Source organism: Mustela putorius, unplaced genomic scaffold (assembly GCF_011764305.1).
Source record: "Mustela putorius furo isolate JIRA1106 unplaced genomic scaffold, ASM1176430v1.1 tig00000275_pilon_pilon_pilon, whole genome shotgun sequence".
NCBI classification, from domain to species: domain Eukaryota; kingdom Metazoa; phylum Chordata; class Mammalia; order Carnivora; family Mustelidae; genus Mustela; species Mustela putorius.
This window is the reverse complement of record NW_025421341.1, coordinates 6,712,317-6,738,825: the sequence shown is the minus strand read 5'-3', so window position 1 is coordinate 6,738,825 and position 26,509 is coordinate 6,712,317. Positions and strand designations below refer to the sequence as shown.

The 26,509-nt window shown below is 46.4% G+C and overlaps 1 protein-coding gene and 1 long non-coding RNA gene across 2 annotated transcripts in view; one reads left to right on the top strand and one right to left on the bottom strand.

The window, feature by feature from the left end:
* The window catches only part of LOC123391646, a 33,540-nt gene extending 14,483 nt beyond the window's left edge, over nucleotides 1-19,057 (top strand). Inside the window, exon 2 of the long non-coding RNA XR_006606342.1 lies at nucleotides 18,204-19,057. This is a non-coding gene — a long non-coding RNA (uncharacterized LOC123391646). The remainder of the gene's footprint in view (nucleotides 1-18,203) is intronic.
* The window catches only part of LOC101694623 (aldehyde oxidase 2), an 80,256-nt gene that overhangs the window by 26,159 nt on the left and 27,588 nt on the right, over nucleotides 1-26,509 (bottom strand). Inside the window, exons 13-27 of the mRNA XM_045078535.1 lie at nucleotides 25,595-25,704; nucleotides 24,023-24,207; nucleotides 23,199-23,376; nucleotides 21,856-21,948; nucleotides 20,590-20,759; nucleotides 19,879-19,993; nucleotides 18,229-18,351; nucleotides 15,295-15,391; nucleotides 14,370-14,494; nucleotides 13,347-13,480; nucleotides 10,801-10,888; nucleotides 7,849-7,935; nucleotides 7,471-7,662; nucleotides 4,863-5,090; nucleotides 233-328 (exon numbers count right to left, since the gene is read on the bottom strand). Coding sequence (XP_044934470.1) covers nucleotides 233-328; nucleotides 4,863-5,090; nucleotides 7,471-7,662; nucleotides 7,849-7,935; nucleotides 10,801-10,888; nucleotides 13,347-13,480; nucleotides 14,370-14,494; nucleotides 15,295-15,391; nucleotides 18,229-18,351; nucleotides 19,879-19,993; nucleotides 20,590-20,759; nucleotides 21,856-21,948; nucleotides 23,199-23,376; nucleotides 24,023-24,207; nucleotides 25,595-25,704 — 2,021 coding nt within the window. The remainder of the gene's footprint in view (nucleotides 1-232; nucleotides 329-4,862; nucleotides 5,091-7,470; nucleotides 7,663-7,848; nucleotides 7,936-10,800; nucleotides 10,889-13,346; nucleotides 13,481-14,369; nucleotides 14,495-15,294; nucleotides 15,392-18,228; nucleotides 18,352-19,878; nucleotides 19,994-20,589; nucleotides 20,760-21,855; nucleotides 21,949-23,198; nucleotides 23,377-24,022; nucleotides 24,208-25,594; nucleotides 25,705-26,509) is intronic.

The following is a 26,509-nucleotide window of genomic DNA, read 5'->3' as shown; positions in this document are numbered from 1 at the left end:
GGTGGTGGTGTCACTAACCACAACCTCCACCCAAAAGCCTGGCCACGTTCTGGGACTATTCATACGTACATGGGATTTCTGCTATCTCAGACATTCCATTTGCTATGGAAGAAGATTTTCAACCAAATCGTCAAGTCCTTAGGGTTTGATCATCTCCCCTGTAATTAGTGCCAACTGCCAGTCACGTCAACAATGTACAGAGAGATAAATGACTTAATTGTAGGTAGCTTACCTGCAGCATTTTGGTGTGAATACCTTGTCCCAGTTCGTTGCCTCCGTGGGTGACCAACACAGAGCCATCCGTGTAGATATGAACGAGGGCAGCTGCCTGATAAAACAACCCAGAAGGCACAGCTCAGTGCAAGTTTAGTGAGGTTCGATGTCAACCAATGAGGGAGTGACACCCCAGTCTCACTGAATGAGGAGGGTCGGAGAGGCAAGCTTTCCTGCTGGGATTCTGAAGCTTAGTTCTGTTCTAGGCAAAAGTCACCTGTAAAGAACATTCCTATTTAGGAATCTGGTTTTATTTATTTATTTATTTATATTTTTTATTTATAATTTTTTGGAAAATTTAATTTAAAATTTTTTGGCCAGGCTTTTGGGTGGAGGTTGTGGTTAGTGACACCACCACCAGTGAGCCCTGGAGAACTGTGGCAGGTGCCCCGTGCAGGCTTTACCTCCAGCAAGAGTTTCCCAGCTTTTCTATTTCGACCAGTATGCATGATTTTTAAAGTTTGGACACTAGGTTGCTAATACACAATTTGGACAAGTATGTCATCCACTGTCACCATGTTATAATTTCTAATTATTTTTTTATTTGAGAGAGAACACGAAAGAGAGAGCGTGAGTAAGGATGAGTGGGGGAGCAGGAGGGCAATGGAAGGAGAGAGAATCTCAAGCAGACGCCACACGGAGCATGGATCCTGACATGGGGATCGATCTCCTGACACTGAGATCAGGACCTGACCTGAAACCAAGAGTTGGATGCGTAACTGACTGAGCCCCCCAGGTGTCCCAGGAACCTGGCTTAATAGGAGCCCCTCTGGATACTCAGGAGTTATGACTATTGGTTCTAACTCTTTGCAAGTCACTCCCCTGCTTAAAGTCTCTGGATGACCATTGAGCTACCTAATTAAACATTTATTACGTACTTGACGCATGTTCTGTGCCAACCTGTGCTCAGCTCTGGATATACACAGATGAACAAGATGTGGATCTTCCTCAACAATGTAGTAGCTCCCACTGGGATGGGGGACAGGTTGGAAAGCAGGTCATAAGGCAGAATGATTTGTGAGACAGTGGGCAGGGTATAAGGGCCCTCGGGACCTGGGAGGGCAGATCCAACTGCTTTTGAGAAGCCTGGGGAAGGGCGCCCTAAGGACACAATTGCATGGAATCATGTAAGGGAAGACGGGTTTACCGCTGGGCAAGGTGGGCCCAGATTCCCCACTGTTTGTATGGCAAAGCCTAGCTCCTTATTACCACATGAGGTCTTTGAGGATTCGGTCTAGTGTACATTTCCCGTCCCATCGCTATCTTTTCCTGCTTTGCCTTACTGCTGCTCCTTCCTGACCTGTGCTCATGCTAGAGCTGTTCTCACTTCCTGGCCTCCCAGGCTGTCAGACCCATACCTCTGGTCTCTGTTCGGTTAGAGCTTCCGCAAACACTTCTCATTCCCGTCTGGGAAGGATCAGTCACCTGCTTCTCTGCCCTTCCTCTTACGGGGGCGAACTGGGGTGACTAGTGTCCCCTGCAAATTCCTGCCCACCTGGAACCTTCCAATGCAACCTTCTTTGGAAATAGAGTCTTTGCAGATATAATTAGTTAAGAATCATAGTGGATTAGGATGGGCTCTAAATTCAATGACTGATGTTCTTCTATGAGGCTGTGTGAAGACACACAGCAAAGAAGGCCACGTGAAGATGGAGGCCGGGACTGGAGGGACGTGGCCACAAGCCAAGGGACACGGGGAGAACCAGAAGCTGGAAGAGGCAAGGGAACTTCTGAGGAGCCTTGCCCTGCAGACACCCTGATTTTGAACTTCAAGCCTCAGGAACCAGGAGAATATACATTTGTTGTTGGAAGCCACCCAGTCGGTGGTACTTCCTTATGACAGCTGCAGGCAGCGAATAAAGGGGGTGACCCGCCCTTCTCAGAGCATCTCATGGAAGGAGAGCACTTGGTCTCATTTGGTTTCGTGTCCTGTAGAGAACTAAGAGAAGTCTGAGTCACAGAGACACTAAATAAATGTTTGTTGAATTGGACCAATGGAAATGTGGTATTTTTCATTCCAGGAGGAGGAGGAAGGGAAGGGGGAAGAATTAGGACCTCATTGTATTCTGTCTCAATGGCTTGGAGGAGCTTTGGGGCACCCAGGCTTATAGATGCTAATAATAGTATTTATCACTGTGGGCCTTCTGACTCCCTCTGACGGTGCTCCCCATGCCTAGTTTGGAGAGTAGGTGTTCCAGCTTTGTGGGTCATCAGCTGCCCTGAAATAACACGTTTCAACTCTGAGCCTGGTGATTCCTGGACACATCAGTTTGGATCTCTGTGAAGAAACTGGAGGCCTTTCAAATAGAGCTTTAAAGTCATTCCTTGATATAAGGCTGTGTTTGTGTGTGTTGAGGTGAGAAGTTGGCTCCCTTGGATGATGGCAGAGTAGACTGTGGTTTAGGCGAAGGGCAGCCATACAGGTGAGGGGACGTATCATATAATAAAAAATAAATATATGGTCTTTGTCCCTGATTTTTGGCACAGAGGTCCCAAAATTCTGGGAATTTACTGTCTTTTGTCTGCTGTTCAGATGATTCTTGGGAGAATCCTAGACAGTTTGTAGGGGGTAGGAACTGTTGCCAGAAAAACCGACCACGTGGTTAGAGGGTTTCAGCTTTTAGCCTCACCCTCTGACTTTCAGGAAGAGGAGAGGAACCAGAGATTGAGTTTGATCACCACTGGCCAATGATTTCATCAGCTGTGCCTGTGTAATGAACCCTTCATAAAACTCACAAACGACGGGGTTTAGGGAGCTTCTGGGTGGGTGGCCACAGCCACCAGCTGGAGGGCGTGGAAGCCCCATTCCCCTCTCACATATTTTGCCTTGTGTGTTCTTCCTCGGTGCTGTCCTCTGTAACAAACTGGTCATGATAGTAAGCAGAGTGCTCTCCACAGTTCTGTGAGTTGCTCTAGCAAATCACCGAACCTAAGGGAGGTAGGCAGTGGAAACCCCTGAATTTGTAGCTGCCCGGGCAGAGTGTGAATAGCTTGGGCACCTCACTTTTGCTGGTGATGGAAATGGAGGCAGACTCGTGGGGCTTAGCCCTTGATCGGTAGGGCCTGTGCTAGATCTGGGTAGTTAGTGTCAGAATTGGATTCCCGCTCAGTTGTTTGAGGATTGGTGTGGAAAAGAACACAGCATTTGGTGTTGGAGGAAAAAAAGAAAACCACACAGGCAGATATCTAGACTCACTCCTCCAGCTGCTGAATCAGTCCAGGCCCACAGTGGTGACGGTTAACCTTGTGCACCGCCCTGTTGACAGGCTGCTGGCCTTGACTCAGGAGACCAGGAGTCTCCTCCTACTCACTGGGGGAGCTGCGGCCCTGAGAGGTGCATCTGAGGTCTCCTGGGGGAGGGGAGTGTGCAGCCTTGGACAGCTCCGCAGAGCTCCAGGAACCCTGCCAAGTGCTTTGCTTTTATTAGCTTGTTGAGTCCTCATCAATCCTGAGAGAAAGGATTATTATTCTCATTTTATAATCGAGGAAGCTGAGACTCAGAGAGGTTAAGTAACTTGCTTAATATCACACAGCTAGTAAGCGGCAGGGCCAAGCATTGCTCGGGTCCACCCGACTCCAGTTGCTTGGAGTCTGGGGGCAAGTGCTTTATGCCATGAGAAGGGTTTCCTCGGGCAGGGCAGCTTTTGATGTGTGTGCATGCATGGGTGTCTATTGGCTACTGGTAGTTGGGTGTTAAGTGGGAAAATGCTTTCACTGGTACATGCACAGGGAGATCTAATGCATTTTTATATTTAGATTTAGATCTAATGTGTATAAGCTTTTACCAGTTGCAGAGTTTCTGCTTCTGGTGGACAATAATGGGGAGGCGATAACATTTCCTGATTTTCTAAACAGCTTCCCCATAGGGCACCCATTGGGATTGCTGGGGACACTCGTCTATACCAGTCCTGTGTTATTTAATGGACTAATCTATTTGCCACCTTTCCTCCTGCCTTCTGGATGGGGCCCCTGAGTGTCTCTCCCAGAGGATGATTGCCTCTTCCTTTTGCAATCTCCCGGGAAGGACTTTTGGACCATGCACCCGTTTCCCCACTAGAATTGACATAGATTCCTGGGAGAGGTGACTGGAAATAGCCAGCTTGTCAGGGCAACATGCAGTGACCTCTCTGCCTAGACTTTGGGGCACGGAGGAGAGCTGAGGGCCTGGGGCACAGACCGGGAGAAGCCCACTTCCTGCCCAAGCCGTAAGCCCTGGGCTCAGAGAGCTCAGCACCCCAGGCCTTGTGCGCTCTCATTCCCTTTGGCATAGGGATGATTCGGGGTGGGGTGGGGTAGTGATCGTGGTCACTGCTGAGACCCGGCAGCTGTGCTGCTAGCAGGCTTCCTGATGCCCTTTTCTGCCACAGAGCCATGTTTCCTGCGGGACCGCGTTGCACGAGCTTGCGGATGGGGCAGCTGCTCCGAGCTTTCTTACATTTCTCGGGGGGGGGGGGGGGGGGGGGGGGGGGGGGGGGGGAGGGAGGGGCTCGGTGCCTGGGGAATGTGACCTTCTCCCAAAGTCAGCATGAGCCGACAGGGTGAGAAGTGCATCCCTTCTGAGGGCTATTTATCATGTAGAAAAGCCTTACCTGATGATAGCTTGTGGCAGCAAAACCGACTGAAAACTTCATGGGGACGATTGCCATGCCTTTCTTCTTCCAGTAATTCTTCTTGTTAAACTCTTCCACTTGCATTCTTCTGCTGTGAAAGGAAGACTTGTCCAGACACTCATTCCAACATCTTATCAGGGTCTCAGGGCTGAATGCTTGTTTGTAGATGGTTTTATCAACTGTTCTGTACATGTTTTTCTCCCTAATCTGAAATGGTGAGAAGTCAAGTTGATAGCTATGGTAAGACAGAAACTGACTGCAAAAGAGAGACTTGAAAAACTTCCAAATTAAAACACAAACTTTGATGGGGAGAAGACAAGGTGCTGCTTCTTTCTTTGAACAGCATGTGCTTTTGCAAAAATAATGGGAGTTAGGGGCACCTGGGTGGATCAGTCGGTTGGGCGTCTGCCTTCGGTTAGGTCATGATCCCAGGGTCCTGGGTTTGAGCCCCGCACTGGGCTCCCTGCTCAGCAGGCAGCTTGCTCTCCTTCTCCCTCTGCTCTTCCTCTCCCCTCCGTGCCCCTCCCCTCCCCACTGAAAGCGGAGGGTAGTGGTAGTAACTGGTCCCTGGAGGGCAGCAGGATGGAGGGGCTGAGGGAAGCAGATACTCCTATTTTCCTACAAGGTTCAGGGGATGAGGAAGAGTTGGTAGCTTGTATAACAAAGCAAGGATGTATTGTCACAACTCAAGATTTGTTCTGCTACAGAGGAACTGCACTGCCGCTGGTGACAAACAGCGGATTGACTCTAAGCTTTCCCATCGCCTCTGGAATGTGTGGTCAAATGTTTTTATAAATGTATTTGAATATGGGGTGTTGTAGGTCCTGAAAGTCTGCAAGATTTGATAAAGGAGAGCCTACTGAGATATGCTCTGGAAGTCTTCATTCTCCCCCTGTCCCTCTAAGTAACACTGAATAATTGCCATTATCAGCAGTGACACTGGAATACTACTATCCAGTTTGCGAGAACACATGTTTTAACAAGTGCTAACTCATTTGATTCCGGCAGGAACTCTGTGTGGTGAGTCATATCATCCGTGTTTCGTAGATAAGGAGACTGAATCACAAAGAGGTTTCCTCTCCTTGCTGGAGCTGCTCAATTGGCCTGCATCACTTTCCATGATCTCTGCCTATTATTCTTCAAGGCCTATCTTAAGGGTCATCTTCTCCAGAAAGGTCTTGCTGACTCTCCTCCCCTCCAGCCAAAGCGATGTCTTTCTCCTTTGTACTCACAGAACACTCTATGTGACTTCTCTTAGGATATCTGTGGTCTTCCTTGAGTAACATGTAGGTGTTCTCCTGTGTGTAGGAAGTACCCTGACGGTCACAAACCTGGTGGTCCTCTCTGTTGAACTTTGGGGCCAAGGGGTTCAAAGGGCAATATTTAAGTGTGGCTTCTGGAGCAGAGGGACTATATTGGGGAAACAGGGAAAAGAAGTGTAAAAAGTAGGCTAGGGTCTAATTGAAATGTCTGAGGGCTAGAAAGGTGTTATTGGTAATTATCTCAACTGACAGTGGCTGTCTCTCTCTCGCCTAGCAACCTGTCTATACTGTGCACCCTCTAGGATACTATAAAATAATATTTTGGGAGGCATCTTTTGGTAGTAGATCTCTCAAAAATTTTCAAGTGTACTGGCAATTCCACTTCTATAAATTTATCCTATACATATACAATATAGGGCAAAAGTACATCTACATTTTGGTGTATCTGTACAAAGATGTTTCTTGCAACATCATTTTGATAGCCAAAACTGGGTAACAACATACATGTGTATCATAGTGGAGTGGCTAAATAAATTACACAAAGTCCCTATTACATAATACTGTTACGAAAAAGCATGAAATGGATCATTCTAATGAAAGAGGAAGATAGCCATGGCTTACTGTCAAGTAGAAAAAGTATGATTTGTTTATCATGGTCCCATTTTGGTAAATATTCTCTATGTTCATATGTGTGTGTGTGTGTTTGTGCATATGAGTGTGCATGTGCACGTGTGTTATGTCCGTGTTGACCTGTGTGTATATGAATGTAGAGGGCTGGAACACAGAACTATGAGCAGTGGTTACTCTTGGCCAGTAAGGACGGATGGCATGAAAAGGCGGATGATCACTTTTTAATTCCCTCAGTGTGGTTAGAATTTTAAAAAGAGTGGGGCGCCTGGGTGGCTCAGTGGGTTGAGCCGCTGCCTTCGGCTCGGGTCATGATCTTAGGGTCCTGGGATCGAGTCCCATATCGGGCTCTCTGCTCGGCGGGGAGCCTGCTTCCCCCTCTCTCTCTCTGCCTGCCTCTCTACCTACTTGTGATCTCTCTCTGTCAAATAAATAAATAAAATCTTAAAAAAAAAAGAATTTTAAAAAGAGTGATTATTTTTGTACCAATTAGAAAAAAGAAAGAAACAGAAAGTTGTTTCCATAAGGAGGTAGGAAGATAGTGGAAAGTCATTTCTTCCAAGTAGCTCTGAATTTATCTCGAATTCTGGGTCAAGGCTAAGTTGAGCGGTTCTCCTTGGGTCTTTCCTTGGGTAGCCAGTTCCCCAGCTCAGATGAGCCTTCACCAACCTTGGTTACAGCCTTGGTTACAACCTTACCTTTTCTGGTGGAAGGCCACATTTGGCTGCCACAGCGGTGATGCAAGATTCTGTTATCAGGGTTCCTTGTGGGAAGCCGAATCCCCGAAAGGCGGTATTAGATGGTAGATGTGTCATGCATGCCCGGCCACGGAACCTGAGGTTGCGGATTTTATATGCATTTTCCAGCTTTAATATAAGAAATTCTGTTACCTAAAGTGAAGGGAGATATTAATATATATTGGCCAATACTTCTTTTTTCCTGTAAAAGTCAAGTAAGAGTCTAACTGCTTGTGAAACTTGGGCAAGGACTTGAAGAAACGTGCTCCGTAAAGATTCATCTGGAAATTCTGCCCTGGGGTTAGGATCCAGAATGACGCCGTTTTCTGAAGCACGTACCAGCTCGGAGTCGTCCAGCATGCATCCTCCGTTAAGGAAGCACTCAATGTCCAGAGCTTTGATTCTCCCATTGTTCATGAACCCCACCTGTCACCGAATGAAGGACATTTTATGATCCATTTAAAATTTACAAGCCAAGTTTAAGTCACAGCCCAGCTCTTGGGCAGGATTGCAAGGCACACAATGCTTTCCTTTGCTCCGTGTGTGCCACACCTGACCATCCCCTCTTTTTCAGTGCTTACCTGACAAAGACCTCCTCAGATCTGACTTTGGAGGAGCTCTTCCTTTCCAGAAGTCCTGGAAAGGACTGGCTTCCCAGTCAGTTATGGAATTCACAGCCCTTGCTTGCCCGCTGGTGGAGAACTGCTACCCTCTCCTTCCTTCTTTCTGGAAGAGTCTCCTTCACTTTTTTTTTTTTTTTTTAAGGTTTTCTTTATTTATTTGAGAGAGAGAGAGAGAGCACGTTTATGAGTGGGGGGAAGGGCAGAGGGAGAGGGAGAAGCAGATTCCCTGCTGAGCCAGGAGCCCCATGGAGGGCTTTTCCCCGTGGGCTCATTCCCACGACCCTCAGATCATGACCTGAGCTTAACTGATGCTTAACTGACTGAGCCACTCAGGCGCCCCAAGTCTCCTTCACTTTTTACTACTTTTCCTTCTAATTTAGTCTGTAGTTTCTCTCCCTTGTGGAAAAGTCTCTGGAATTCCAGAGTGCGTGGGAATGAATCACAGAGCATCTCGTTGTGGGAAAGCCTTGGAAGCCGAGGCCTGGGGCACGGACATGAGAAGGGCTGCTCTCACCGTAGGGAGCTGCTCAAGTGCTTTGTGAACAAGGATGCACAGATGTGGGCTAGTGCTGCCGCCCTTCTTACTGGGACTCAGAGAAGAACCTTGCGTGTTTCTGAAGTTGCCGCTCCCTCCTACCCACTTAGGCCTGACTGAAAAGCTCCTGCTTCCTGTTGTAGTTGTACCAGAAAAGGATTGGCCCTGGTCCCTTTGCCTTTTTGGAAACGGGCACAACCATATGGCTATTATCATCTATGGAGATGTTAGATAACAAAGCAGAGCACTTAGCACATGTGGAAAAAGCCACAAATTCAGAATTTATGGTAATTTTGACAAATGCTAGGTTGAAGTTTATCTGTGACTTCATGAAGAAAGGACTGCTAAGCAAAACAAAGTAATAAATAAGGTAGTAGAGAAAATTCTTAAATTGTTTATAAAATTTTCAAGAATTTCAGAACCTCTTTCACATAAACATTTTTATGCTAATTTACAAATAGCTCTGATGAACAGAGCAAAACTTTGTTAGCTAGTTTTGAATGTGGATCTCCCTCTCTATACATACGCACACACACACACCTCTCTCACACTAACATCTTACTATATTGGAAGTAAGATTGTATTTCTTTAAAAATAAAATAAAATTTACGGGGTGCCTGGATGACTTAGTGGGTTAAGTGCCTGCCTTTGGCTCAGGTCATGATCCCAGGGTCCTGGGATTGAGCCCTGCATCTGTCTCCCTGCTCAGCCGGGAGCCTGCTTCTCTCCTTCTGCCTGCTGCTCCTCTACTTGTGCTATCTCTCTCTTATCAAATAAATAAATAAATAAAATTTTTAGAAAATAAAAAATTAAATAAACTTTGGATTTTCCAAAGTCTATTTCCCTCATTTTAATTATATTTTATGTTACTATAATTACCAAAATATTTATAGTCTAGAATCTTCTTAATAAGTACTAGTACTAAAATAGCCGCATAAATGCAATATAAATAAAGCCCAATTTATAACTCAGGCCAAAACCAAAGAACTCAACAGCCACCATAACAAAACACATAACCATAATCCTAGACTGTGCCTCTACGTTGTTCTTGGTGCTAGAAGATAATAATAGTTGTATTGATTTCTGTGCATTTGAAGGCAAATGAAAAATTTAATGGCCAGCTGTGGTCTTTCCCTCCCTAATTACAAAAATCATTAATGCCGAGGGAAGAAAATAAATGGTGCTGTGGTATGGCTTTAGTAATCCAGGAAATATATTTTAGTAATCTAAATCATTAGACATGACATCAGGTAGACTATCTAACTAAGCAATTCCCAGATAAAACATCTTTGATATAGAAACATTACATTAGAACCATTCTAAAAACTCAGTCACAAATTTGAAAAGTACTATTGTTGTCGACTAGATGTTAAAAGTATTTTTAATGCTGTTTATGCCATAGTTGTATAAAACGCGATGAGCATGGTTTGAAACAATTTAAAATGATTTCATTAGTTAGTGGGTTTTTTTTTCCTATTTGCAAAGAACTTTTGTGACACTTTCATAACAATTTGGCAGAAACACTTGTAAAAATGATTTTGTAGTTAAAATGGTAAAATTGCTTCCAAACATTTCAACTGAAAAATATTTTCTTCTTTTTTTTAAAAAATATTTTATTTATTTGAGAGAGAAAGTGAGCGGGGGTGGGGCCAGGGGGCACAGGGAGAGGGAGAGGGAGAGGGAGAGGGAGAAGCAGGCTCCCCTCTGAGCAGGGAGCCTGAGACAGGGCTTGATCGCAGGACTCCAGGATCGTGACCTGAGCCGAGGGCAGATGTTTAACTGACTGAGCCACCCAGGAGTCCCTACTACAAAATATTTTTATAATCAGGAAGTTTTGGTATAACAAGTGCTTGTAGCTTCCTTCATTTTTTGTCTCTGAGGAACCAGTAACGAAAGTCTTATTCCTTCAGTAATTTTTTTATCAATTGAAATTGTGTTTTTATCATTCAATTTCTTCACAATCTATACTAGATTTACTAAAAGTTCCTTATAAACTTTATGAGTATTCAAATACACAGCATTTTCATTGGATATTTTAGGTGAGATGATCGTTTTTAGAATTTAGCAAAATCAAAATGATAAAACCACTCAGGTAAAACGAGGTATTTTAATAATTTCATCTTTAATACTCACTTTATATTTTCCAAATAATGGGTGCCTTCCCCCAGTTATTAACATATCGTCTTCGCGATCAAGAACAAGCCGGACCGGACGGCCAGTTCTAAAGAAAACAAATCTTGGTCGTATTCCCCCCCCATTCCCCTGTTCCTCCATTTCCCCGTCCAGCTTCCGCCCGCCCATTTCTCCATTCCCTCATCTAACGGTCTACGCCCTCCCATCGCCGGCCTTTCTACCCGGCCGTCCTCACCCCTTGTCCCACCCATTTGTCCGCTCATTTCACCGTCCAGCCGTCCCCTGTGTATTCCCTGAGCGCCCGCAGTGAGCTGGGCGCCGATCTGAATTGACATGTGGCCAAACTACACTGTCTCTGCAACCTTTACTCAATGGCTGGAGATCTAGCTAAAGCGATATTGATGCAGCACGCCAGTTAACCTGTTTTTTTTTTTTTTTTTTTTTTTTTTAAGGATTTTATTTACGTATTTGTTAGAGAGAAAGGAGGGAGAGAGCACGAGCAGCGGGAGCAGCAGGCAGAGGGGAAGCAGGCTCCCCGCGGAGCAGGGAGCCCGATGCGGGGCTTCCTCCCAGAACCCTGGGATCATGACCTGAGCTGAAGACAGATGTTTAACCAACTGAGCCCCCCAGGCACCCCTAACGTGTGTTCTTATGGCTTCAGATTTGATGCTTGACCAGATCTAGCCATTTTGCATATCCCCACCACCAGCTACAAAAGAATAGGAGTGCGAATAGATAAATGCAAACTTAGCAACACAACTGCAAAACCAAGGCCAAGCCCTTAGCCAGCTGGGTTAGCATCTTCATCTCTGCCTATGAATGCTACTCTGTTGGCCAAGCTGGGCCCTCGGGTACTCAGAGCTTTAGCCTTGCTGTATCTCTAGGGTAGCGGTTCCTGGACTCTGCGGAGTACAAAAGAATCATCTGGTGTGCTGGTGAAATGCAGATTCCTGAGTCTTAGCACTAGGACTGTCATTCAATATGTTAGGGAGGGGCCTAGAATTGGCATTTTTCTCAGTGATTCTTTTTTTTAAAGATTTTGTTTATTTATTTGACAGAGAGCACAAGTAGGCAGAGAGGCAGGCAGAGACAGAGAGAGGGGGAAGCAGGCTCCCTGCTGAGCAGAGAGCCTGATGTGGGGCTTGATCCCATGATCCCTGGGATCATGACCTGAGCCGAATGCAGAGGCTTTAACCATGGAGTCACCCATGTGCCCTTCTCAGTGATTCTTCTGCAGCTATTTTCAGGTACATGTTGAAAGCTACAATTCTGGCACAAAGTTTCCTGTTCTTTTTTTTCTTGTATGTGTGTGGGTGTGGTTTTTTTTTTTTTTTTTTTTTTTTTTTTTTTTGTTGTTGTTGTTGTTGTTTTTTAATGGTGAAGTCTGCTTGGAGCATCAGTTAAATGGAAAGCTTCTGGGACTACCCCTTGGTGATTCTGATTTGGTGGGTCTGGGATTTCTAGGAGCCTGGGCGAGTCTTATCAACGGTTCGGGAACTCTACTCTGGGAACTACTAACTGTATGCCAGACGTGTGCGAAGGCAGGGCTGTAGCTTACGACACTGGTTCCTACACTTAACTGCACAGTGGTACCCCTTGGATAATTTTAAATATGGTGATGCCTGGATCTTCATGGGGCAGCCTAGGCATTGGGATTTAAGGGCTCCCTGGATGATTCTGATGTACAGTAATGCTCGGAGGTCTTAAGGGCACAAAGCCTGGTAGGAGTATGATGAGCTGATTATCCCTTGCTGGGTACTTGGTGGGTGCAAATAGAGAGGTTCATTATGGAGAGAACTGGACATGGGATTCAGATCTTGTGATCTTCCACCGCTCACTGCAGAATGAGACACGCGGCTGAATGCTTTGGAGCTAGCTCTGAACTACACAGAATGTGTCAAAGGAAGCGGGACCTTTGGACTTTGTGGGCTGACTGGGCTCTGACAGTACTTTGTTACTACTAAGAAACAGCCACAGAGAATGAACGAGGAACAGAAAAGCCAGCAGCTTGAACAGCGTGGACAGCAAAGGAGCAAGCGTTGTGGTTGAGGTTAACCCGGGAACTTTCTTTGAGGATGTCATCCGTGGTTCAGCAAACACTGACTAGCCGGCCCTTCCCAGGTGCAGAGAGGCAGGGTGGGCAGCTTTCTTGCCTCACTCCACCCTGTCTGCAGCTAGAGAGGAAGGAAAAGTGGGGGAGGACCCACACCCATGGTGTCCCACTCGCACGGGACACTTGTCCCACCCCTAAATGGGTCACTTTCCCTGAAGCTCAAGGACAGGGCAGCCGCAGCCTTGGAGCTATTTAACTAATAATACCACTTTACCTTTCTATAGCAAGTTAGCCTCTTTCCAGTCCTATGTACATTCCACTTTTCCGATAACACTAGGAGGGTGAGTATTGTATCTCTAGTTATAAAGAAAAAGAGACAGGAGCCTGAATTGCCCAAGGACACTCAGGTGGTTATGGCAGCAGCGACGCTCATTCACTGATTCACCCTTAGTTGGCACATTTTACACCCTCCTGTCTCCCCAAGCCCACTTACTTGAGAGCGCCCACAGCTGCAAGAGCGCCGAACACAGCTGGTCTTCCCACCTTCCCGCCGAACCCTCCGCCCACCCGCTTGACGTGACAGGTGATCCTGTTGATGGGGATGTTTAAAGTAGAGGACACTGTTTTCTGTAAAAGTGAGGTGAGTGGAAAAGTTTTTACAAGAAATGGCAAAGAAGCCTTTTGTTTTCTGAAACATTATAGCAATATTCAACCACACCTACTGTCAGAAAAAGCAACAACCACAAAAAACTAAGATAGTCTAAATCTGTCCTGCAGAGCTCTATTGAGTTTGTAAACATCGTTAATCTTACAGAATAGCCTTTCCAGCTGAAAAATGGTATTTTCCAGAAGGGAAACTGCCTGAGTTTCCTGTCAGAAGCTGGAATCATGGCCAAATGCCTAGACCTGAAGTCCCAACAAGGTGAAAATCAGCAAACGCAGGACAACTTGCTAAAGAAGATGTTTGCAGCTAAAACCTAGGGCACTTTGTTACTGGGAGATGAAAATGTGCTATAAAGTGATATGTTCACTCCAAAGATTATCCATAGTGATTATTTAGAGAAAAGTCATGTACAGATACAATTTAGTGTTGTTATCTAGTGCTAGAGCTCATGCAAGCATGCTGCAAGTGAATGCAATCTTCAAATCTGAAGTGACTGTGGCTGTTTTTTTTTTTTTTAATTTATTTTATTTAGTTTTAATTCCAGTATAGTTAACATACTGTGTTATGTTAGTTTCAGGGGTGAAATATGGTAAGTCGACAATTCTGTACATTACTCAGTGTTCATCATGGTAAGTATACTCTTAATCGCCGTCACTTTGCTCGACTTGTTTTATTTACCTGTCACGACCAGAAACAACAAAAGGGTTCTGGTATCTTAGCTGCTCCACTGGTGTCCAGTACCTGGACATCAATTTCCTGCAGGTAAAATGGCTGCCAACTGCGAAGCTGTGGGGATCGAAGGCCATGATGGAATTAGGAGGCTGGGAAGGTAAAGGCGATCCTGGACCTCACCTGCACGTGGGCTGGATCCTGTGCTGACATATAAATGTCCAGTTCTTTGTCCTCGGCCTTCGGAATGACAAGCACTCTCTGTGTTTCCATATAAAAATGTTCCTGTCCTCCAACATGGACCTCTCCTGTTAAGTGCAAGGTAGGGAGATTCTTGAAAGTGTGTGCTAGTTGGAAACTACCATGTGGAGGAATTCAAAAGCAGGTAAGGTGTGGACTGACCAGAATGGATTTGTTCGGAATAAAGAGCTGATGGGTCAGGCATTTGTCCTGTGGCAGCTGAGGGCAATCTGTTTCCAAGACTACAGTTTTGGACAACAAGTTCAGATTATATGGTTCTATTCCTCTGTTCTTGACTAATCAAAATGCTAGGGATTTTTCTTCTATATATTCTGTTGCTCCCCACCCTCCAACCTCTAAAGGCAACACACGCGCACGCACGCGCCTGCGCACACACACACACAATCTGAGAGGAAGAGAGAGAAATGAAATTTGGCAAAGTGCTGAGTCTTTAGAGGATGCCCTTTCTGAGAGGAAATCACATTCTCTCTATGTCTACTTTGGAAGAGAACTGTGCAAAGATTCTGTTAAACATCCTGAGCTACAGAGGTGGGAAAGCATGTTCCTGCTTGGGATACGTCTTGAAGGAGAAGCCTATAAAACTTGAAGATGAATTGAATGTAAAGTTAAAGAAAGAGAGAAATCAAATATGACTTCTTAGATTTTGGGCCAAACTGGGCGAATGTTGTTCATCTTAACAAAATGGAGAAGAAAAACTATCTTTGTTATTACCAATGTTGTGGTTGTTAGTTTTGTTGTTGCTTGTTTGCTTTAGTTTGATTCTCTTGTTTTGGAATGCATGGAGGAAGAAAATAAAAAAGGTCTCATTTGGGGATAAATAAATAAATAAATATCCTGAGCGGCTTACCTTCAACAATTTGATCCACTTTTTCAAATGCCTCCTCAACATTTCCTTGTTCAAGCTTTTTTTCAGGGCATAGGAATGAGTTGTGCTTTATGGCATCCTAAATGATAGGCAAAAAACACAAGCCAATTAAAACAACTTTTTTTCTTCCAATGGCAAAATTTTTTTTTTCTTAATCAAAGGCCAGTAAACTCCCCCAAAATGGCCACGAAGGGTCATCAACAAAGGAAGTACTAGAGTCGTGAGCTCGTGGCAGAGACGAGATGGTTGTGAGAAGGTTGTCTTCAGACTGCAGGGAAGACTGACAAGAAGGATTAGGGAAACATCAAGAAATGAGATCTGGGGGTGCAGTGATGGCCCAGGATGATAATTACTCATTTCTCCTCTTCAGGGTGGGTGTCCAGGGAACAGTGATGGGTCTAACTGCAGGAGGGGTGAGGTTCTAGGCCCTCCCTCTGTATGCTTTCCCTGAAGAAAAACACTTGTGCCAGACTTAGTAGCTCATGTACAAGAACCTCCAACTCAGGGATCTAAATTGCTGAGGCCAAGTGGAGGGAGAAGACTCAAATCCTGACACATCTCTGGGGAAGAAGGCCCAGAAGACATGGTAGGAAGTATGCTCATGTCTTTGGGCTCATTTCTTGGCAAATCTCATAAGGGCCTTTCTAGCCCTTTCTTCTGTCTTTTCTTTCTGACGATAGCGTGAACTGATTACACGTGAAGACTGAAGCTGTCCCACTCCAAGTCCCTGTGGATTCCCCTACTGACAGCCCCTCTCCACTGAGCCTTTAGGCCCGGCCTGATTTTCCGTACTTCCGAATGGCTCCTGTCTCCTGCATTCTGACTCTCCAATAGCCTCCCTGTTCACCGTCTATCTTGCTCTTTGTGATGATAATGAGAACAGCCAATATTTGTTGACTGCTTGCCTTGTGTCAAGCACTGCACAACACACAGCGCACGTGCGCACATTCTCACGTTAGTTCCAGATGCAGAGACTGGGCCTCGAGAGCTTAAATACCTCTCTTAAAGTCATGCTGCAAATAAGAGACAGAAGCAGTGTTCAAGCCCCAGCTCAGCTTTCAGAAGCCTCTCGCCTGGTGAGGAATACTTGATTTCTCCAAGCAGCAGAAAGTGTGTACCAGATAGTGGACTTTCTCACTTTCTGCTACACCAAGATGTCAATGAATCACTGAGTTCATGGGGAAGCACGTTTATAGCTATACTGGAAATATGTCATGAGATCATGGAATCTTTAATATGTGCTTTACTTAGTGAGGTTTGAGTGTGTGCTAGGCAGGGTGCTAAGTGCTTTCCATGTATTATCTCATTTGGTCTTGTAACTACTGGATGAAGTGGCTATTATTATTACCTCCATTTTACAGGTGAAGAAACCGTGGCACCTTAACTAATGAAGGTGACACGGTTATCAGGTGTGCAGCCAGGGTTCAGATCTAGTGGTTTGGTTCTAGAACCTGTGCTTTTAGCCACTACCTCCACTGTCTCTCATATATACAGTCATTGAAATGAACGGATGGATGGATGAGTAAGTAAATATTGGTATATACGATTATTTTGTTATCTACTGTTGTTCACAAAAGAAATTTTTAGCTGACTCTGTTCAGTCCCATACTGAGAGAACACTAGATCTCTAACCATTCTGAGTCCCAGGATATTTCATGGTTTTTCTTCTGGGTGTCATTTCCTCTTGAGGAAATGAGATTAGAATTGAGATTTCAAAAACTGATATTAGAATCCAAGTACAACCCAGGGACAGAGAGTGAGTCAAGAAAAAGGTGTGAACTTCTTGTAAACTTGGCGAAATGGGAATTTGGAACAGAATTCATTTGGTTTAGAAAGATCAAGAAATATGAGCTTTTTAACACTTTGAATAATTCACTGGGCCTTTGAAAAAATTCTATTTTCTGTCACAAGTGCACAAATAAGAAAGCTTTTCTCAACTCAATTACTCTGAACTTGCCCTTTATTGAGTTAGAACCTACTAATCCCAGTCTATATCTGAATTTCCTATTCTAACTTCATTCTTTCTGCTTTGGAAATAGCATTCTCATTCCATCAGTTAGACCCAAAAATAAAGAGTGGAAATTTCTGTGGAATTCCATCGTGAAAGTCATTCTGTTTTTGGGCCCCACCTTGAATACATGATCGTTCTCAATATCCATTCTTCTCACCTTCCCCAATTTTTGGTGGCTATGTAGTCAACCTGGCATAAAGCCTACATTTCCCAGCTCCCCTTGCAGGTAGGCGTGGCATCTGGCTAGGTGTTAACCAATGAGATATGGGAAGTGTCTTTACAGGGAGGGGATATGCCTTTCTTCATCCTCTCACTCTCTCTGCTCTCTGGAACGTGGACTTAATGGCCAAAGCTTCTGCAGCTATTGTGGACCAAAGTGTGACCTGGAGTATAGAAACCAGGCAGCAACTAGATAGAAGAAGCCCAGATCCCTCACATATAGAACCCCACATAAGCCCTGGACGGACCACTTCTAGATTTTCTGAATGTGAAAGAGAAAGAAACTTCAATTCTTGGTGTGTCTTTGTCCCCTCATTTCTTACAGCCAATGCTAATTTCAACTCATATGAGTAATACCTTCCACAGAAAGCTGATTTTTCCAGAGCAAGTCAGTGACAAGACAAAGTTAGAATTAGTCTTGCATTCAGAAATTTACCAAGGTGGGCGCCTGGGTGGCTCAGTCAGTTAAGCATTTGCCTTCAGCTCAGGTCCTGATCTCAAGGAACAGGGATCCAGACCCTGCTCAGTGAGGAGTCTGCTTCTCCCTCTGCCCCTCCCCATGCAGGTGCTCTCACTCTCTCTCTCAAATGAATAAATAAAGCATTTAAAAAAATATAAAAAAGAAATTTACAAAGATGCTTTTGATTCTACACCCTTACAGGAAGAAGCCAGCCAGCCCTGCTTACGCTGATGGTGAAGATCACAGGCTCCAGATCTTCATAGGTGATCTTTATCTTTTCAGCTGCTCTCTTTGCCTGTACATCGGTCTCTGCAACCACAGCACAGACAATGTGGCCCACGCAGAGCACCTGTGGAAGGTACGGGCACGAAGCAGGTAGAAGAATATCTGTAGGAACTGTCTTACTCACCCGTGGCTGGTGTCTTCATTCTCATTGTTTAGCAATAATAACCATACTGGAGGTCACATTCAGCCACATGTGCTTGGCTAACAAACATTTCAATTGAAAAAAGAATTTAAATATTACAGATGATTCCACTGGCCATTTTACTCAATGAATGTCAGCCCCCGAGGAGGTGTGAGATTGGCTGTGACCTGAATCTGCTATGTCCTCTGTCAAGCTTGGTTCTCACGTGTCATCTTCATGGTATCATTTATCATTTTAGAGTTTAAAGATAAGGAAAGTGTTTTTTGTGCAAAGTGATTCCTGTTAGGAGCTATACTGTGTCCCCTTCTTCTTCCCAAACTTGTATGTTGAAGCCCTGAATCTCCAATGTGGTGGTATTTGGAGACGGGGCCACTAGAGGGGTAATTAAATGTAAGTGAGGTCGTCAGGGTGGCGCTCCAGTCCAATATGATGGATGTTCTTACAAGAAGAGAAAGGACACCAGGGAGGCTCACCCACAGACGAGGTCGTGTGGGGACACAGTGGGAGGATGGCCGCCCACAAAGCAAGAAGAGAGGCCTCCCGAGGAACCAAACCTGCCAGTGCCTTGATCTCGAGGGATCAGCCACCAGAACTGTGAGAAAATAAATTTCTGGTTTTTTCCAAGTGACCCAGTCTCTGGTATTTTGTAATGGCCTCCAGAGCAGATAATACAGCTCTTAAGCAACAGCTGACCTCTTGGTCTGGAGTGCAATCAAGAGAACAGTGATTCGTTTCATGGGTGAGGGAGAAACAGTCTGTGTGACTCACGGAGATGTGACGATACTACCTAACCCTTACGGAGAGCCTTCAGGTGCCAAGCACTGTGGTAAGCTTTTCACATGCATTAACTCATTTAAATCTCACAACGACACCATAGGGTTGGTGCTATGATGAGTCCCATTTTACAGATAATGATACCCAAAGGCACACAGGTAGTGAAGGTAGAACAGCAACCAAGGTAGCCTGGTTCCAAAAGCAGGTATTCAGTTAAAGATTGTAGAATTGAATTAAAAGGTCAAGGAGAGCAAGAGCACTGTTATCAAAAATGGCGGGTGTAAGAGTCCGTGGGGGTGGGGTGTGTATGTGGGGTTGGTCCAGGAAGAGAGGAAGTCAGTATAAATAACGGAGTAGCTGTATTTCTTGTATTCTTCTTTCTAGTTCTTTCTAGGGTATTCTTTCCGGATACAGCCAGGTCCTACATTTATTCTTCAGACCAGGGTCAACTGAGCACACAGTGGGAAGGCTAGGACTCGCTTCTCTGCAATAAATGTCATTTTTACGATGTAATTGCTAAGCCTGCCTGAATAAAAATGTGAGGTGTAGAGAGGAGGTGTAAAAATTGGCACTTCTATCCCCCAATGGGTGGGGGTGGGGAGTGGCTGAAAACCAGCTGAGGGGGCACCTTGGTGGTTGTCTGCACAAAGTCGCCTGAAAAGGCATGTTCTGTACCTCATCTGCAGCCATCAGCTTGTCCTCCTCAGTCCCGTTGGTGCCTGGAATGTCCTCAGCTGTTACCACATCAACCACCCCCGGTAGTTCAAGGGCCTCAGATGAATCAATTGATCTGAAAAAAGATAAATATTTAAGAAATAGAAGTCAGCAAACTCTGAAGGCCCCAGACCTAAGGGAGGGATAGAATATTGTTGAAAATCAAAATATATAACCACTGGTCCAGCTTAGGTCCTGACCAATAACAGCTGACCTGCCTCAGGATCCAGGAGGCTGGGTCAGGGTAACCCTTCAGCTGCTGGAGGGGAGCTGGAGTTGGGGCCCGTGTGGCTGTGGCAAGGGATCTTCTTCGGAAGTTTAGGACAGTGGGCATTTACCATTCAGAAATGCAGTATTTCGGGGTTTTATCACCAGCTGGGTATCGCACTATTCAGAGTTACTCCTGGGAGCCGTGCCTGGGGCTCCAGCAGAGAGCTGAAGAGTTGTGAGGTTAGAACAGAAGCAAGGAGCTCACAACCACTGTTTTTGTTCTCTCTTTTTAATGGTCATTTCCAGATCCCCGCCGCTCCTCCTCCTGGGGATGATGACCTTTTCTTTATTCTTTCAATTTTAGGATCTCTGGGTTCAGGACACTGCGGAACAGGCACATTCTTCCGTGGGAAACTGCAGGTGTGCTTTTAAAAGTTTTTTGAAAGCTTCCCATTTACTTACATGATTTTTGCATGGGCTCTGGTGCTGGTCACCAAAACCATGAAAAGCTCTCTATCCACCATCGGAATGTCGTCACAAAATATGGCTTCACCTGTTGCATGTTTAAGACCTGAGAGGTGCATGACGGGGCGTCCCACTGGGTCTTGGAGGGCCTGGCGAGAATCCACACTCTGCAGACGGAGATGAGAGTTGCCCTGGGAAACTTGAATCTCCAGGAGTGTTCCGGCCAATTACCGACACTCCTGATTCAGGATTAAGAAATCAGTCACCCTCAGGCAAAAAGCCCTGGAGTGGGTCAGATGATAAATGTGACAATTTGATGATGTAACTAGACTGGGGAATTGTCCTGTTGGTTTTGTCGCAATGCCGACCTTTTCGCAGCATTGTGAAATAGGTGAAAGGGCGCCCTAGCTTTTCCTTCTGGCATCTTCTTTTTCCGAGTCCTTCCCCTGGACTTTTTCTGGAATGTGGAGGGTCTCCCTGTCTGCTTTCTTACCTTTCTCATGACCAAACTGTTCACAGCTGAAGTGATCATGATAATAAAGCCTAAAGTGATATAAATCCTGATGGTGGGGGACCAAAATCAAAGCCAAAAGCTTAAGGGCCAACTTGAATGGGGTTTGGGGTTTGGGGTAGGGGCGAGGGGAGGAGAGCCAATGGCAGTAGAGTCCCCCTGGATCTACTTGTGGGCTGTCCCTGCAAGTGGCCCCAAAACATCACTGGGGGGATAAGGGAGATGGAGAAAGGGTTTGCTCTGGAACTCTTCTCAGGGACAATCTGTGTGTGGATGGGGTGGGGGGAGGGGCTGGGTGCTAACAGAGAATAATGGATACTTTCTAAATTGTCCTTCAAGGAGGGGGCGCGGTTCACGTACAGGCAGGGCTCTTGTTGCGCGGGCTGGAGATCAGACCTTGGCAATCAGGGCTGGAGGCTGATCCTTGCTACTGTCCTACTCCATCCTCCCCCCACACTTGGCTTGGGTGCTCTTCAAACAAATGCCCAAGGAACATCGGTCGGAGGAGATTATTGGTTATTAGTCAGGTGGTCAAACCATTCCAGGCTGGTTCAGCCTCAAGCGTGTGCAGTGGTAGCTCAGGCCTGATCCTAGATTCAGTGTCTCCCTGACTCGGCTCAAACAAAGGGCAACATACCAGCAAAAACAAGAAGGTCAGAATTAGAAATCCCAACTCTGACGTGCTTGCTTTGTTCACAGAGCTATAGCTTTTCTCTTAGTTTCTAGCTTTCTATTAAATTATACTCACTGACCTGGTACCTCTGCACTCCCTGCGGTCCTGTGATGGGGAAATCTTCTAGAGCACTTAGGAACTGGTCTGAAATTTCGGGATAATGATGACCGTCCTGAGAGACAATTCAAAACAATAAAGACGAACTGATTAGTCTGTGATTAAACTGGGCTTTGATGTGTGTGGAAATGACTCAGCTAAAGCATCTGAGAAATTACAAGGCCAGAGCAGCCTGGAGGACCACCGGCCACAGCACCTCCCAGGATCTCCCTTTGTAGGAAGGCATCTTGCTCTCCTTCCCTTTCCACATGAGGAGGAACTGGACTGATCTCAGTCTGGTGCTCAAGTCATCCTGAGGCTGCAAAGGCCTGTCAGAGAGCTGAGTAAAAGCAGGAGAAGCAAGCAACTCGGGGTCTGGGCCAGCCAGCCCAGAATGAGCTGGAGTTCACCGTACACAAAAGAGCCCACTCCTGCTGGCTTTTCTCAGCAACGCGGCAGTGAAACTGGGAAGGCGCTTGGGTTTCTAAAACATACCAAGTGTCTTGACTCGGAAATGAATGGCAGCGATGATTGCCCTGGTGAATGTGGCTGGTGGGGGTCTACCTCTGAGTACACGGAAATGGAACACTGTGGGCGATGTGAGGAGCGTCGGGTGGGGTGTGGTTGGAAACGGGGGTACAGCGTAGGGTGAGAGTTATATTCAGAGGGAAGGAAAGAGAGAGTGCTTAACTTACTCCAGAAGCTTCCAATCAGAAATTCTAGAAAGCAGCCACTTAAATAGTTGCATACAAATAAATTTTCATATTTTTTTGAAAAATAAAATTTTATCTGACATTTTATATTGAATATAAACCTTCAGAAGAGACAAACCTAATCTCTAATGCCATGAAGCAGATCGGAGGTTGCCTGGGGACAGGACTGGAAGGATTGACTACCAAGGAGGCAAAAGGTAGTTTTGGGGTGATGAAAATGCTCTATACCCTGTTTGAGAAGGCTATGTGGGTTTGCACATTTGTTAAAACTCACTGAGTTTAAATAGGTGCATTTTATTATATGTTATTATACTTCAGTAAAGCTGAGTTGAAAAGAAAAAGCAATTGTCCACTCTAGGCAGGGCGCCGTGATGCTGTGTTGCTCAGGGCATGCAGCGAATGTCTGTGAAATGCAGACAGCCTGGCGTGCTGGCCCTTAGATAGTCGCCCTCCAGGGCTGAATGCCCGAAGGAGGGATGGCTGGGAACGGACAAGGCCTGACTCAGAGCAGGTGACGGGTAGTGGCCCGGGCTGCCCACAAGACAGGTTGCAACAAGAGCGGAAAAGCTGAGGCTTTTGGCTCTAAGGAGGACAAGAATGCCAGAGCACTTACAGCCATGAACTTCGCCAGCTTCTTCAGTGCCTGCAGAACTTCCAGGTAGAATTTGAAGAAGAAACTGACCACCAGAGACCTCTTGAATTCCACTTTCCCCCCTGGAGCCCAGCCTGGGAGGGAGACTTCTTCCAGAAGCAGCCGGCAGGCTTCCTCCAGCATCAGCTCATTCCAGGGCCTGGGGGGGTTGGAGGCAGGGAAGGGGCGAGCTCGAGGCAGGTTTCAGTTGCACAGCACACACTAGATATGGGACAGCGACAATTTAGAGAACACCAGGTCTCCTTTTGTGAGTCGGAAGGGAACTTAGAAATCACCTAACCAAGTCCTTCAAGAAAATGCAAGCACTGAGGGACCGGAGAGTCATGGCAGTGAGGATAGGACCGTTTCACTGCGACATGAACCAAGCACGTCTGAGGGCCAGACCATGCTGGGACCAGGCATTACACAAACAGCCCACTGGGGACAATTCCATTAGGAACTGGACAAGCCTTTATTGAGGAAGAAATTGCGTGGACCCAAGCGGCAGCCATCAGTGCCCTTGGACACCGTGTGGGTTTGCTGGATGCTGGTGTGTGTGTGAGGGCTGCCGCTGAATGTGGTCCCAGGCTAGTTTTGTTATATCCCTCACCCAAGGAGTGGTCCCTCACTATTCAAAGTCAAGTGAGGTTTGATTTATTAGCAAAATTACCAAGAGAACAGGCAGTGGTTCTACAGATAGGAGTTTCCATCTTCCCAGGGCTGTTAACAACACTGACCAGAACCAGATTTCCGCCTTTTTTTAAAAAATTAAGTTTCACCTTTGGGGCACAGAGTTTGCTGCTTACCTCCCCACGAGCTGCTGGCAGGATTTCTGTGCGCTGATCGTCGTGGCCCCAACCCCTCCATAGGAGATGCTCAGGTCCTCAATGGTGTCTGTGCCTTCCCTGAGGAGGACTCGCATGCCAGCATTCACATCGGCTAAGGCATTTTGCTGGCACTGAGCCTGTCGGAAGGCTGACACAAATTCCCACTGCGGAGACAAGAACCATTTGGGGTCGTTTGACATGTCAAAACTAAGAGCATGGTTTCTGCTTTTTGGTGCCACTAGTTCATCACTTAGACTCAACCCAAGGGAACACTAAAGTCATTTGGCACAATCAGAGGACAAGTTGGGGGCCACCAAAGGCTCAGCTCCAGTGCCTGATACCCCTGAGGAACGGGGATCACTGTACACTTTTTCTGAGGCCAAGATGCCGGGATCATGTCCGTGTGCTCTGTTTCCAGGGGTTCTTCCCTCTAGTCTCCAGATGCTTCTGTCTTCGTGAGGCTAATAGAGGTGCCTCCCAGCACAGGCTCTTTCAAATGCAATTTGCTTACAGTGTGAAAGAGACCCACCACAGCTCTCGGTTTGTAGAAATGACTACGTTTCCACTTTGCAAAATTCACAAAGGAGTCAACTAGAACTTTCTAACAGTGGACTAGGGAATCTTGTATCAGGAACAAGAGTCAGGAGGGTGACGTCTGCCCCACTGGGCTCTTTGGGACGGTGACTGTGTGTGTTGTGACGCAGAGTTAGTGGCGATGACCTGTGTCTCAAGTGTGTTTCCATCTGTGGGGCCGCGGAGGGCGCTGTGTTAGAGTCAGCCTGGTTTTCTGTCTGGGGACTTTACTCAGATGCCCATTTGACTAGAACATGTCTCAAAGTTTCCACTGCCAAGGAAAAATAAATGAAGGTGACACATTGGCTGAAAACATGACTTAATATAAGACTTCCTGTGTAGCCAAGCTAACGCCTGGCTTTTGATCAGTGTGTGTGTGTGTGTGTGTGTGTGTGTGCTGAATTGCCTCTCTCTGGGAAGACTGTCCTCTTGGATTCAGGTAGAGTTTTGGGGAGAGACACAGAACATGGAGTGAGGACAGAGGACCCATGCCACAGCCAGCTGGGTGGTCACGTCAACCCCAGATAGCCTGTGTTAGCAAACATCTGGAGGTCCTTCTGTTCCTAGGAGCTGTTGGACTTAGTTGGAGGGGGAACTGGGAAAGCCCAGCCCCGGCGTCCGCCTCTTTGTGGGTCAGGCAGAGAGGCTCATTCCATAGCCGGGAAGCTTTAATTTCCGCCTCCCAGAGTCGATCTGTACCTCCCAGAGTCGATCTGTAGACACAAAGGGGTGTGGAAGCACCAGCGCCTGCCCTCACGGGCCCCACCCCACAGCTGAAACAACAGCCCCAAACCCACAGCCCAGAGCTGCTTGCCCAAGGGTGTCTGAGGGCTTTGGCGCTGGGCCAAAGTGAACAGGAAACAGGTTTTCGGGGCTGAGTTATTTTCCTTCCATCTGTTTGCAGATTTCTAACGATGACTGCATTCAGTTATGAAAAGGGGAAAAACAACTCTCAAACACCACCAGCAGAATTCTTACCTTTTGAGAGTGAGGGATGTATACAGATTCCAAAATTTCCTCCGGCTTAAGGTCTGCACTTGCCAACCCGGCAAGAAAATGTTCATTTAGGGGAATCTGCCGTGTACCTTCTGTTGAAGAAAATGATATTTCTTTTCAGCTGCAACAAGGAATGCCTGAGTATTCTGTACTCTGATAAGTCAGTGGCAAAGCAGAGAAGGTCACCTTCCTCTGCCCCAAGTGAGGCAGCAGTCCGTGTGCATGACAGTCCTGGGCTCCCTCATTCCCCTGCCCAGGGAGGGAGGCAGTGGCTGCTCTGCACTCGTGTGTCCTGTGAGCTCCGCAGAAACAGGGTCATCTCCACTACTGGCAGAGCTCAAATCTTTGCATTTGCTTTTTGTTCTTGCTGCTGCTGCTGCTGGATACCTACACTCTTAAAATTAATTCACAAAACCCCCTTTCTACCCAACTATTACAATGTGGCAGTCAGAGCCATACCCCCTGTTATAAAAGTGGTTTGTGGCTCCACAGCGGTGGGCACAGCGGTGGGTTCTGTCCCTGACAAAAGCAGTGAGATGTTGCTTGGAATGTAGGGTCCCGAAGGAGGCGGGGGTGCCCAAAGGAGCCCCTGCTGACCCTTCCTGGCCTGTCCTGCTGCGGGGTCCGTGAGCTCATCCACCAGCCTTGCCAGAGCTGGGCTGCGTTCAGGGTGGACGTGGCTTGGGCAAATCTGGAAAATGGAGACCTTAAGCCAAAGGCAATGACCAGCACCCCAGTAGAAGAACGCTACCAGTATGAGTACTACGCGTACTACTACCTACTACGAGTACTACGACTACTAATGCACAGAGAGCTCTGCATGGAGCCATGCTGTCTTTGCTCTCCTGATGCTCCAGAGTCTTCGCTTCGTCTTTCCTAGTCTTTGGGGGTCAGGCT